This window comes from Manis pentadactyla, chromosome 11, assembly GCF_030020395.1.
Source record: "Manis pentadactyla isolate mManPen7 chromosome 11, mManPen7.hap1, whole genome shotgun sequence".
In the NCBI taxonomy this organism is placed as follows: Eukaryota; Metazoa; Chordata; class Mammalia; order Pholidota; family Manidae; genus Manis; species Manis pentadactyla.
Genome location: NC_080029.1, coordinates 333,825 through 346,707, shown reverse-complemented (window position 1 = coordinate 346,707; position 12,883 = coordinate 333,825). Strand labels below are relative to the sequence as shown.

At 51.8% G+C, this 12,883-nt stretch overlaps 1 gene segment (V, D, J or C); it reads right to left on the bottom strand.

Annotated features, from left to right (window-relative positions):
* Positions 1 to 3,563: 3,563 nt before the first annotated feature.
* On the bottom strand, positions 3,564 to 4,111 carry LOC118919454 (immunoglobulin heavy variable 1-46-like). The segment is given in 2 exon segments: positions 3,564 to 3,945; positions 4,028 to 4,111. Coding segments are annotated over 2 exon segments (363 nt in total).
* Positions 4,112 to 12,883: the final 8,772 nt, after the last annotated feature.

Genomic DNA, 12,883 nt, shown 5'->3' with positions numbered 1-12,883 from the left:
CTGACATTAGAAATTTAATAATTGTTGGTTGGGCAAAAGGAGGGAACTCTGTTTTGGTCCAATAACAATCCCAGCCTACCAGGAATTCGAAGCTTCCACTTACCCCTGTGAAGGCCTCAAACTTTGTGTCAGCTGACATGATGACAGTGCTCATGAGCAGTACTGTTGGGAAATGTGAATAAGGCTATAGAAAGTGCCTCAATTGTTCCCCTGATATGCTGCCCTTGGGCATTTAAAATTGTCCAATGAAGTTTTTGAGGTTTGGCAAATTGGCTTCATGCAGCCACTCCACCTCGTGGATATAAATATGTGTTAGTAAATGAGTTGTATGTTTCCTCACTGACATGAGGTCACACCTTGTACACAGGCCAATGCCTCTTCAGGGGCTACATTCAGTTGTAAGTGGTGACCCCTGCCTGGGGACCCCTCTGGAATAATCACCTACCAGTGAAACAAAGTTCCCACACAGGTCCTTTGACAAGTCAGAACATTCTAGCCCATTTCACCACTTCCACTGTGCATACCATCCTCAATCCTCTGACCTACTTGTTTGCAGTAATGGCACTCTTAAGATGCAAATAGCAAAGCTTGTAGATCCCCCAAAATAACCTGAGCAAAAGAATAGCCATTGGTCCTCCTAAGTCCCAGAACCACCCCCTTTGGGACGTGCATGCTCTCAGCCTTTGAGACAGTCATGGGCCGCACAATTGCGTGTGGCCACTGCCTTGTCAGGCTCACGGCTGGTAAGAGGAGATACAGGAAATACTGTAAATGCTTAATTTCTTCTATTGGAAAGAGCAACGCTTTGGTAGAGCAAGCTTCTCACCCCACAATCCAGGGGATGGAAACTTTAAGCATCACACCTTACAAACTGGACATTTGGTCTATTGGAAAGAGCTCAGAATGATTCTCTTCAACTTTGCTGGATTTCTCACCGTTATTAAGTACTTCGAACCAACCCTGGTGGCACCAAGCTCCAAGGAATACATTCCTTGCTTCTTCTGACTCATTTTACAAAAGGCATGAAGTCCTGCCCGGCCTGCGCTCCATAGGCGACCAGGAAGTAAGGATTTCCCAGAAGGGGAGGAAGTGTCACCTGACAACACAGCCTTCCCACGTCACGGGGATGCGGCCTGGAAAACTGTGCTGCTTCTTTCTCCTTCATGCAAATGAAATGCCCTTGTATGAGTTTCTGAAACCTTTGTAAAAACAGGGAAACCCCATCTCTGCTTAGGTCCTTTTGGAAGCACCACAGTATAATCCCTTGAGCTCTTTCCGAGGGCTTAGTGAGCTAGGCATTGCCAAAGTCTTTCTTTTAGCTTCACTATTAGCTGACCTTGGATTCCTACAGGCGGTACTGACTAAGATAAGATAATACTACTGTTTAAGTGTCTTTGGCTTCTACTGCTTGCAAAATGTTCGTCAGCTGTTGCTTCGTGTTTACACCTGTCCTTTGTTTACTCAAATGCACTCAGTTGTCTCCTTCAGTGAGCTCTCACAGTAATCCGTATTCTGCTTTTGTGGGCAATTTAAGCAGGGCCTTCCAGGAGGCATAGCTGCCTTTGTGTTTGCCAGAATGGGAGATATTTTCTGCTCTAAATTAAAGCATAAGGACCAATTTCGGATTGCACATTGCTTCTGTTCTCTATGATTATTTTAAGCCCTGTATGGTGTCGCCTCTTAAACTTCTGTCAAGGTGATGTACTCAGTACTAAGGCGATCACAACCTATGATCCCCTGAATATGCACTGTAGACGGGAACAGCCTGAGAGCTCCCCACCCCAGCCCTGTTTGTCACTCAAATGTGGCCAGAAGTGTTTCCAAGGGCTTTGAAAAAACCCTTTGACACAGGACATGACAACCCCCAAAAGTCCTTCTTATCACTGATGGTCACTCAATACAGAAAACTTGTCTCTGGATCAGTGTTGCTTTTGATGAAATATCTTGATTGAAAGGGGTAAATGTGTAAACTGATAAAGAGGAACCTGACTGACAAGCCATCAGAGGCCTGCAGGGAGACCTCTCACACCCGCTCTCCTGGAAGTGCAACTGCACAACCCACAGGACGGAAGGGAAGGACACTTTGCAACTCACACTGTTGTGGCTGCTTTAACACTAAGTAGTAGGAGGAAGAGTTTCCACATCCCCTGGCAACAGTCCAACCAATGAGAGGCTGTTACAACTCATCCAATGAGCAGCCATGGCGCCTGGTACTCCCAGTTTCCCCCAATGGGCTTTCTGCTTAGAACAGTCCCCCAAGGCCTTCTTCCTCCATGAAGGAAAATGCTGTCCTGTGTTCCCTGCACATGCCTGGGGCTGAGCCACAGCTCCTCCTGAAGTTCACTTCCCTACTGTTCCCACCTAGACCCGCTTTGCTGGTGAAGCAACTGAGAGCCTTACTTTCTGGTTGACATGGCACCAGGGAGCCTCAGGGGGCACTGAGGAGGGAGACCTGCTGGCCGGGACCACCGGCTGCTGAGGGATGACAAAGGGCTTGCATCGTTTACATCGGAGACAGACCCTCCAATTTGGTTCCTTCTGAGTCATAGTTACCTTCTTTATTCCAGGAAAGACTGGGCCTTACAGGGTAAGGCAGCAGCGACCAGGACTCCGTGTTTCAGGAGACAGTCTGCTGTGGGGCTGATGACTTGCCCTGAATCTCTGGAGAGAGTATGAGCCGCTGATGGGAAGGGCTTCTTCCTTTGCAGGAGATGCGCACGGCCCTGCACGGCACAGTAACCCAGCTCCGTCTGCACGTGCAGCCCAGAGATAATGTGACGTGGCTGAAAGACCTACTATCAGGGGCCTTTGATCAGGATGAGCTTCCAGCAGAGAAAGTGGGAAACGTGTGACTTGGTCTAATGCAGTGTCCCAGGAACAGCCTTCTCACTGCTGCTTACAGTAGCATCACATTTACGTTACAAATCTCAACCAGGAAGGTTTACTGGTGAACTGCTGGAGGCCAGTAAGGCCTGAAGGGTGTTGAGGGGGCCTAGCCAGATAAGTGGGTGGTCAGAGGTCCTGGCAGTGGAAATGGCGCCCTGAGACCCCAGGAATGCAAATGCCATCAGAGGTGACAGGGAGAGGCAAATCCCCTGGGTAAATGGTGGCGAATGACATATGATTGTAAATTTAAGAAAGCCATTCATGAACTTATATTTTTAGTTCCATTGTAGGTTACAGTGTGTGGTGGAGGGTGGGGTGAATTCAACATTTATGGGAGAATTGTCTTTTGGGTGAAACCCGAATTTTCTAACGGGTTTAGGATTTAGATAATTGATTGTTAAATCAGAGTTTTCCTTCTGTGCAGGACAATTTATCTGCTAATGTTCTGATTTCTTGAAAATCTGCTGTTCACTGGAGGAAAGAGCAAGTGGTCCAAAGGGATTTCAGTCACTCTGAGATGTTCATTGGCCTTTCCACAGATTCAGGTGGCAGGAAGCAACTAACTGTTGCTTTCAGTGTTCTTTTTTAAATTCTTGTTAGTGTTGTGTTGTGACATATTTATATTTTTGTCTCTTTCCTGAACTGGTATAAGGGAGTCAGGAAGTCATCGTCCCATGTCCCCTCCTCAGCCCAGCACACCCCCTGTCCCTCAGGGTTTCTGACACCCTCAGGATGTGGGTTCTCACGCTGTGTCTCTCGCACAGTAATACATGGCCGTGTCCTCGGGTCTCAGACTGCTCAGCTCCATGAACGCTGTGCTTGTGGACGTGTCCCTGGTCAGGGTGACTCGGCCCTGGAACTTCTGTGCATAGTTTGTGCCACCACTGCTGGGGTTGATCAATCCCATCCACTCGAGCCCTTGTCCACGGACCTGCCGCACCCAGTTCATATAGTAGCTTGTGAAGGTGTATCCGGACGCCTTGCAGGAGACCTTCACAGATGTCCCAGGCTTCTTCAGCTCAGCCCCAGACTGCACCAGCTGGACCTGGGAGTGGACACCTGTGGGACGACATGGGAGAGGATGACATGCCCCTGACTGGCCCTGTCCCCTCCTCAGCCAAGGGACAGGGGAGCCCCTCACCTGCAGCCACTGCCAGGAGGAAGAGGACTCTCCAGCTCCAGTCCATGTTGAGGGTCAGTGCTCTGTAGGGTGCACTCCTGGCGTGATGCTCTCAGGGCACAGACATGCCTCTGTTTAACCGAGTACACCCCAGCTCATTTGCATATTCATGATTCAGAATACTTTATAGGGAAGGCTGTGTCCTACCTGAGTACCAGCAGGTAGTGAGGAGGAGGGGTTTGAGGTGCAGAAATCCCAGTCCTTGTTTGCAGATATGTGTCCCCTTCATATCCCTGAGCTCAGTGTAGACAAGGCTCCTTACACTGGGGGACAAGCCCCTCCAAAGTTTATATTCCCTTTGAGCCCACCTTGAATGGCATGGAGACCCCCTGACCTTGAGCTTGGTTTTGAAATCTTAGTGTCTTACTCCTGGGATCACATTATCTCTCAATGCTGCACCAGTCAGTTAATAATCCCTCTCCATCCTGCAGCTCTTCCTACTCTGATTTCCAGAAACCCTGGAAATGCCTGCTTTGCTGGTGTCTCTCCATTGCCTTATCACGTTAGGTAAACACTTCTTAAAGAAGAGGGTATTTATAACTCACAGCAGCTGTCTGTGTGCATCTTTAAATTGTATTTAAATTCTTTAGGAAGTCAGTTCCAGGCCCCAGGAGGGACGGGCGTCTCACTCCCTGCACCTGTTCCAGGGCTGCAGGCCTGTCCTGGGGAGCAGTGCCCCCTGCAGCCCAGCCCCTGTCCTGCAGGGCACGTCCTCTCTCAGACCCCAGGCCATTTCCCCCAGCACCTCTAGTCCAGTGTGAGTGGCTGTGTCCTCCCTCAGGTGCTCTTTCAGGGCACCACGTGCCCCGACATAGTCTCCTGAGACAGAGAGGGGGCCTTACTAAACCCTCTTGCTCTGCACAGAGACCAGGGGGGACTTCATGCCACCCCGGGAGCACTTTCTCTGGAGCTGCCAGAGGCCCTGACAGTCCACATCAAGGTGAGTCCAGACACTCAGGGCCATTAGGCTCCTCTGGACAAGATACCATCTGAATATATGTGCTCAAATGGACATCATACACAACCCATTGCTTGCTTCCAATCCTGGAGACACAGACACACACACACACACACACACACACACACACACACACACACAGAGATAGGTGGTGTTCTTGCTGACTCCAGACTTGCCCCTCCCTGTGTCTAGCACATGGGCAGTGACCCCACACTAACTGTAGGCCTGGGGACAGTGACTTCCTCTATCCATCACAACCACAGTGAATCTTCCACAGAACAGATTAGCACGTTCATGGCTGTGTGTTTGTTCCTGCAGCACCTGGGACCCTGTAGACGCCCACGGAGAGTGGGTCACGGTTTCCCTCAAATAGATATGGGGCCCTGTTCCTTCTTGGCCCAGTCAGTACACAGCAGCCTTGTGTCCCCTGCAACCGACTGGAGGGAAGACCCCTGAGGTGAGGGTGAGGCAGCTCCCCTCCAGCTGACTCAGGGGAGCTGCTCTGTCAGGGCCCCTGATGGGAGGAGCAGCCAGAGCAGGGGAGTGAGTCCAGCTCCTGAGGGGTGCCTTTCTTCTGCAGGAATCCTGGCCACCATGAGGGACTCACTTCTTTTCATCTTTCGGGCTCTACCCTACTGGTCACCTCCCCTCTGACCCCCTGTGCATGAGCCTCAGGTCCGGCATCTGGCCTAGCGTCAGACTCCCTGCTTTGTCCCCAAGAATGGCACCAGCCAGGTCCCTGCGGGACCCCCAGTTCCACACCCCTGGTCTGTGTGTCTGGTGGAAACCTGGGAAACACCTGATGTCCCACAAATCCCATGAGGACAGGGAACCTCTGGCAGAGTCACCAAGGGGACAGAGAGAGAGGAAGGGTCTGAGGCTGAGGAGAGGGTCCTGAGCTGTGTCTGGAGCTGACAGGGTCTCAGAGGCACAGCTGTCCTGCCCCTGATTTGCTGTGACTGTTCTCTCTGGGTGTCCCCGAGTCCCCTTGTGCAGACACCGTGTGTCCTGTGGCACCTGCAGCATAGTCTGATCATATCACTTTGGGTGGTGTATGTGTGTGGAGGGCATTACATCCTCATGATTATACAGTAGGATTCAGTGGAACTGCTCTGGGCTGTGACCCTCACAAATCTACGCCATGGAGCACGTCCGCTGACCCCAAGTACCACCCCAGATGCAGGGTCCCCAGTCTGTATCTCTGAAACACAACCCTTTTCACTATTATTCACCCCTTAGATGATATTAGGTGATGGTGGGCCCAGAGCAGAGAGGAATCCCCTCCCTCCCCAAACACAGGTCAGGAGTGTCCTTCCCTGAGGGTCTGCCTGGAAGAGGTCTGGGGAATTTCTCAGGGGTCAGGCCTCTTCCCGCATTGGAGCCATGAGGGGGGTGTGTGGATCCCATCTGACAACCTGGAGGCACTGGAGGGAAGGCCCAAACAAGGGTGGGTGTGGCCCAGGTGCTGTCCTCCAAATACCAGAGCCCCCTGTGCCCCCACCGTGCATGACCGTCCCCTGAAAGGGCTCCTGCTCCTTGTGCTCCTGCAGCTTCTGTTCCAGGTGAGCAGACCACTCTGTGCCCTGGGAGGAGCATCAGAGAAAATCCTCTAACCTCACTGAAAGGGTTTTATCAGGAATGTTAAATACTAATGAAGCAGAAAGAACCCAAACAGTGTGTGGATAATGTGAAGGTTCCTACTGGCAGGAGTCTCACCTGGCCCTGTTTAGCTCGATCACTTCACCCGTGTGGGGAATTTATTGTTATTGACTCTATATAAAGAGCTCTGCCGGGTGCTCTGGGTGACACCGTGGCACACCTGTAAGGCTGCAGGAGAGCAGAGGCTGCAGTGGTGGCTGTGCTGAGGACAGGGAGGGACAATTCTTTGGGACAGAGACAGCCAGAGGCCAAGACTGGCTTGCTGCTTGCAGACTCGCTGTGGGTCGATGGGATTCTAGTGATTGACCTGCCACTGTGGGAATAAAGTTGGGTGTGAACCATTTCACACCTAAAGCCTTTCATTGACATTTTTGGGTCCTGTAGTATCCATAGTGAACTTGCCCAGGGCTGAAAAGCACTGGCAATACACTGTGTTCAGTTCATGGCTCAAATTCCTTCCTCTGCTCTGGCTGCTACAATGAAATTGCACAGACTGGGTGGGTTATTGTCTTGCCAATGGGTTTGAGCCCTGGGCAAGTTCACTATGGATTCAGTGTGACCAAAGTAATTGACAGCAAAACGTTCTTGGGGTGAAAGGGTTATACTCGACTTTATGTCCAGGTGGCAGGTCAGTCACTAGAATCCCATTCACTCAGAGTAAGTCTGCAGGCAGCAAGCCAGTCTCTGCCTCTGGGCCCCTCTGTCCGCGCAGCCATGCCCCGGCCTCTCTGCACAATCGTCCTGCACAGCCATCGTCTGGGCCTCTGTCCTCGGCACTGCCACCACTCCAGCCTCTGCTCTCCTGCAGCCTTGCAGCCCAGCCACCCTGTTGTGCAGAGTACTGGGCAGAGCTCTTTATATAGAGTCAACAGTCGTGTATTGCCCTTAGGCATACAGTGAGCCAGTCAACCACAGCCAGGTGAGAAACCTGGTCCCAGGAACTCTCATTGTATCCACACTCCACCACTCCAGGACCCTCTTCTCTCAATCTATGTGCCCTGAGTGCTCTGCAATGGCCCCTGTGCAAGGAAGCTCGAACATTGTTCTCCAGCCTCTCCAACAAAAAGTCTTGCAAACACACAGGCCTGACTCGTGGCTCTGTCTCTGACCTCTGCCTCTTCGGTCTTAATGGCTGGAACTGCTGCTCTGGTTTCAGCTGTTGCCGTAGCTCCAGTAAAATCCTATTTGGCTTCCCACCTAATTTCCTTCCATCTGTGCCTGCCCGTGTCAAATCAACCCACATCTTGGTCCTTGTAATGCTCACAAGGCCCCTCAAATTCCTCCTGTGAGTAATAGGTCTTATTTCTTTCCGGATTCTCATTGCTGCAGCTACTGTACGTGACACCTCTCATTTTGTAATTGCTGCCTCAAGGTAGGCTGCACTGTTAGGGAAGACAGCGTTCCCATCTCTGATCCGGACAGAACAATTCCATCCACACCTAAGTCCCACAAGTATTGCCCACAGGTGTGCAGTGAGCTAGTCAACCAGGGCCAGGCGAGAATCCTGCCACAGGGACTCTCATTTTATCCACACTTATAAGGAGTAGGAATTTATTTCTCACAGCTGTGGGGCGTTGGCTCCTGAGATCAGGTGTGAGCAGGTTGGGTGAGTGGGGAGAACCTCCTCCCTGGGGTGCTGTCCCTCCTGTGACCTCACATGGAAGAAGGGAACACAGGAGCCTTCTTAGTGCTGTTCCATGGTGGCCCTGATCCCGTTCATGTGGCTCCCCCTCCTGACCTGAGTGCTCCCCAAGGCCATAGCTCCTAACACAGCACATTGGCCATTATTCTTCAAAGAGCAAATCTTGGGCAGTTACAATGATCAGCTGATGCAACCCCTGAAGAATCAATTTATAATTCCAACACCCAGAACACCTGAATGAGTCCCTCTGCTGAGGAATCTCACTGATCCTTGGAAGCCTATGGTCTTTGGACTCACAAGGCTGGTGCACCTGTTTCATAACGGGGTCATGACCTTGGGGAGTAGACAGTTTCCACCCAGACTCTGGACCAACCCCTGGACAACTGCATTATTAGTATTACTTTGCTATTGTTATTGCCTGCTGACATACAAACTTACTTCCTATAGACTCAGGCTCCTGAAGGCTCATTACCCCCCTTCTCCCTCTGCCCACACCTGGGAATCTGATAGGAAGCCGGGTTCCCCTCCTCACATGCAGGTGGGAGATGGAGGCTGCAGAAGCCCCTCCTGGGAGCAGGACCCACACCCCTGACCCCCCTGACCCACAGTAACCCCTGGGACAGCCTCCTGTCCTGGCTCTGAAACCACTTCTGCCCTGCTGACAGGCCTCCCTGCTCTCCACACCTTTGGTTGGAGGGGATGCAGGATTTATGTCCCCTGGAGGGTGTGTCATGCATCACGATGCTCCACGTCCATGTGGGCTTCATGGGTCACCCTGCCTTTACGTGGGGTCCCCTACAAGGACGCTGTGATCTTGGTGTGGACAGTGGCCCTAGGGGCCTGTCCTCTCTTGCTGTGGGTGTAGGAGGCCTCTGCTGCCTGACACCCACCTGTAGGTCATGTTCTGCTGGCAGCTGGGCCCTGGTGGGTGGGCTGCACCGTGGTGGCCAGTTGAGCCTGTTTTGTGAATTTACCTGACTCATGTGCAAATAATTGTAATTAATTAGCTCTCAGGGATTGACTGTATGTGACCCTCTGCCTTTAATGCATGTGAGTGTGCTGCTCTCATTTTCAAGAAATGTTTCTAATCCAGACACTTAATAGGTAAACACAGAATTGAGTCCACAGAGGTTCATGCCCAGAACGCAGTGCTGAATGGAGAGGAAGCCCCAGACCTCATAGGAAAGCAGTCCTTCCCTTCATACCTGCTCCTGGCTCTGAACCTGCACTGGATCTAGAGCACCCTGGTGTGCTGAGCCCCTGTAGCCCACCCACTCCTGGGTCCCTGCAGGAAGGTTGGTGTCTGGGCTCACACTGACTTACCCTCACTGTGTCTCCTATAGTAATACAGGGCTGAGTTCTTGACTGTCAGGTTGACCATTAGCAGATCCACCGTGTTCTTGGCATTGTCTCTGGAGATGATGAACCTGCCCTTCACGGAGTCAGTGTAGTATTTGCTGCCTTCACTACCACTAACAGCTGAGACCCACTGAAGCCCCTTCCTGGAGCCTGACATACCCAGTGTATGGCATAGCTACTGAACATGAGTCCAGAGCTTTCATAGGAGAGTCTTAGCGTCCCCCCAGACTGCACCAAGCCTCCGTCAGACTCCACCAGCTGCATCTCACACTGCACACCTGCAAACACAGAGAAGTCATGGTCAGGCACCTGTCACACATCCTCTGTTGCCCCTACTCACACCCCACACAACCCCTAGTGTCTTGCCAATGGGTTTCAGCCCCGGGTAAGTTGGCTGTGGATTCAATGTAACCAAAGAAATTAACAGCAAAACGTTGTTGGGATGAAAGGGTTATAACCAAATTAATTTCCAGGTGGCAGATCAGTCACTAAAATCCCATTAATTCACTCACAGCGAGTCTGCATGCAGCAATCCGGTCTCTGCCTATGGGCACCTCTGTCCACACAGCCATCCTCTGGGCCTCTCTGCCTGCACAGCCATCATCCCACACAGCTGTCCTCTGGGCCCCTCTGCACAGTCATCCTGCACAGTCATCCTGCACAGCCGTCCTCTGGGCCTCTGTCCTCAGTGCTGCCACCTCTCCAGCCTCTGCTCTCCTGCAGCTTTGCATCCCTGCCACCATGTTGTGCCCAGAGCACTGGGTGGAGCTTTTTATGGAGTCAACAGTCATGTATTGCCCACAGGTCTGCAGTGAGCTAGTCAACCAGTGCCAGGTGAGATTCCTGGACACATAACTCTCATTTTATCCACACCTAGGGTCTCCTGTCCCCCATCCATAACCTCCTAGAAGAGCAGCAGGGAGAACCCAGCTCAGCCCAGACTCCATGTTGAGCCGTTTGTGTTGAGTCCTGATGACCGACTGGGGACACCTGGGACTCCCGGGGCTGGGGCTCCTCTCCCAGAGCTGCAGGGTCAGGGCTGGGCTGCTCTTCATCAGCACAGGGAGGGCCCCATTTGCATGAGCTCTGACTCTGCAGCAGCCCTAAAGCAGGAGAAGTGGCAGGCGAGCATCACCCTGCGGTGAACATGGTGGTCCCTCAGGTGGAAGGGCCTTCCCCAGATCCCTCTTCCATAACCACCTGAAATGTCTCTTACAGTGTCCATTTCCTTTGCAAAAGAGAACTTCAAACTTGTACTTTTTCTTTAGGGCTTGGTGGGAGGGTAAAGAACTATTCCTTCTTCCGGTGTCAAGGGCTTTCAGCTCAAAATAATCCACATGCCAAAGGCCACTTCAGGGGTGCTTTTCCTGGCACTTCTCTGTAGGCCGACTGATCCCCCAGTCGGTTAGCAGAGTCTCCTACTCGGGCTCCCTCTGGGTCCCACCACCACCTCACTGTGCTGCCTGTGAAATCACACAGAGCAGAGGTGTCACACTGGAGCTCAGCATGGCTCCTGGACACTGGGCTGAGGGTGCACCCTCTCCAAGCAGGCCTGCTCTCCGGGCACAGCCTTCCTCTCTGCAGTGTCAGAATTAGCAAGCATCCTGCAGAGATAATGGGGTCGAATTAGCCTGAACCCATCTCAGTTCTGATACACCATTGTCTGACGCGGTTAGCCAGCCCCACTGTGAATACTTCATCCTCACCTGGGACAGGACACTAGGGTCAAGGGTAGTCACCATGAGTCCCATTACACCAGGGCTGTGCCTCAGTTATCAAAGGCTCTCACACAGGCCTTCCAGAGAGGCAGCAGACAGAGGGGACACTGTAATCCTCAACACACCTGGGACCAGGATTGAAATTGCCGGTGGGCATTTATGGGGGTGCTGGGGGGAGGGGCCTCCTGGACTCACTCTGTGTGTGCAAGAAGGAGAAGAGATTGTACATGGGAATCTGGAGCCCTGTCCTTGTACCAAGCCCTGGGCCTCTGTGTGCACCCACTCCCCTCCAAGGTGGGTCATAATGCACTGGACTTTCAGGAGAGTGAGGGTGTGTGTGTGCAGCTCTACTGAGGGGCAAGCACAGGCATAGCATCCGCACCTTTGAGAACATCGGGACAAGAGCAAACCCAGACCCTCCTCCATCACCTCCCACTCCTGCTGCTAGTGGCCTAACAAATGGCTAAAATGGAAGGACTTAAAATAGCAAGTGTTTACATGCATACAGAACAACAGACAGGCTCACCATGCTGGTGGAAATTAAAATCTACAGAGTCAGTCTGGAGCTCAGTAAGGCAGTTTTCTACAAAGCTGAGTGTAGTTTTATCCTACAATCCACAAGTCATGGTCCTGAGTGTTTACCGACCTGTCTTGAGAACTTCTGTCCACACAAACTAGACAGGAATGATTGTCGTTGCTCCATTCATAAGGGCTGAAACAGGAGACAAGCAAGATGTTCTTTCACAGGTGAGGGGTGAGCACTCTGTGCTCTGCATGTGCCATGGACACTCCTCATTGACAGAATGTGAGGAGAGGTTTAGGGGAGCTAAGAAGACATACAGGAGTCTCTTTTTGAAATGGATGTGAACTTCACATATCACAAAATTAACTTTTTTTTCAACTGAACACCTGAGTGGCATTAAGTCATTCTCAACCTTGTGCAACCATCTCCCTTGTCCAGGCCCCAAACCTTCCCATCTCCCCAAAAGGAAACCGTCCCACAAGTCCCTTCCTCCTGTTCCTCTCACCTCCATCCCTGGCAGCACAGCCTGATTGCTGTCCCTGCAGACTCACCTGTCCTGTGTCTTTCACACGAGTGGAATCGCATCCTCTGGGCATTTTGTGTCCGTCCCTATCAAGGTTTCAGAGTTCATCCACCTTGTAGTTTGTGTCTGTACATCATTCCTTAGTTGGCTGAATAACATTCCAGAGTAAGGATGTTCCACCATTTATTCATGCACAGCTTAACATCCGGGCCGTTTCCACCCCTCTGGCTGTTGTGAATACTGCTGCAGTGGCTATGCAATTATTCATGTCTGTTTGGGTCCCAGTTTCCATCCTTTTCCGTGTACATGTCACGGCAGAAGTGCTGGTGGTGTGCTCATCCTGCCTGTAACATTTTGAGGAGCTTCTGTCTGTTCTCCACAGTGCCCAGCATCTTTTCACATCCCCAGCCGAGTACCATGAGGGCTCCCACTTCC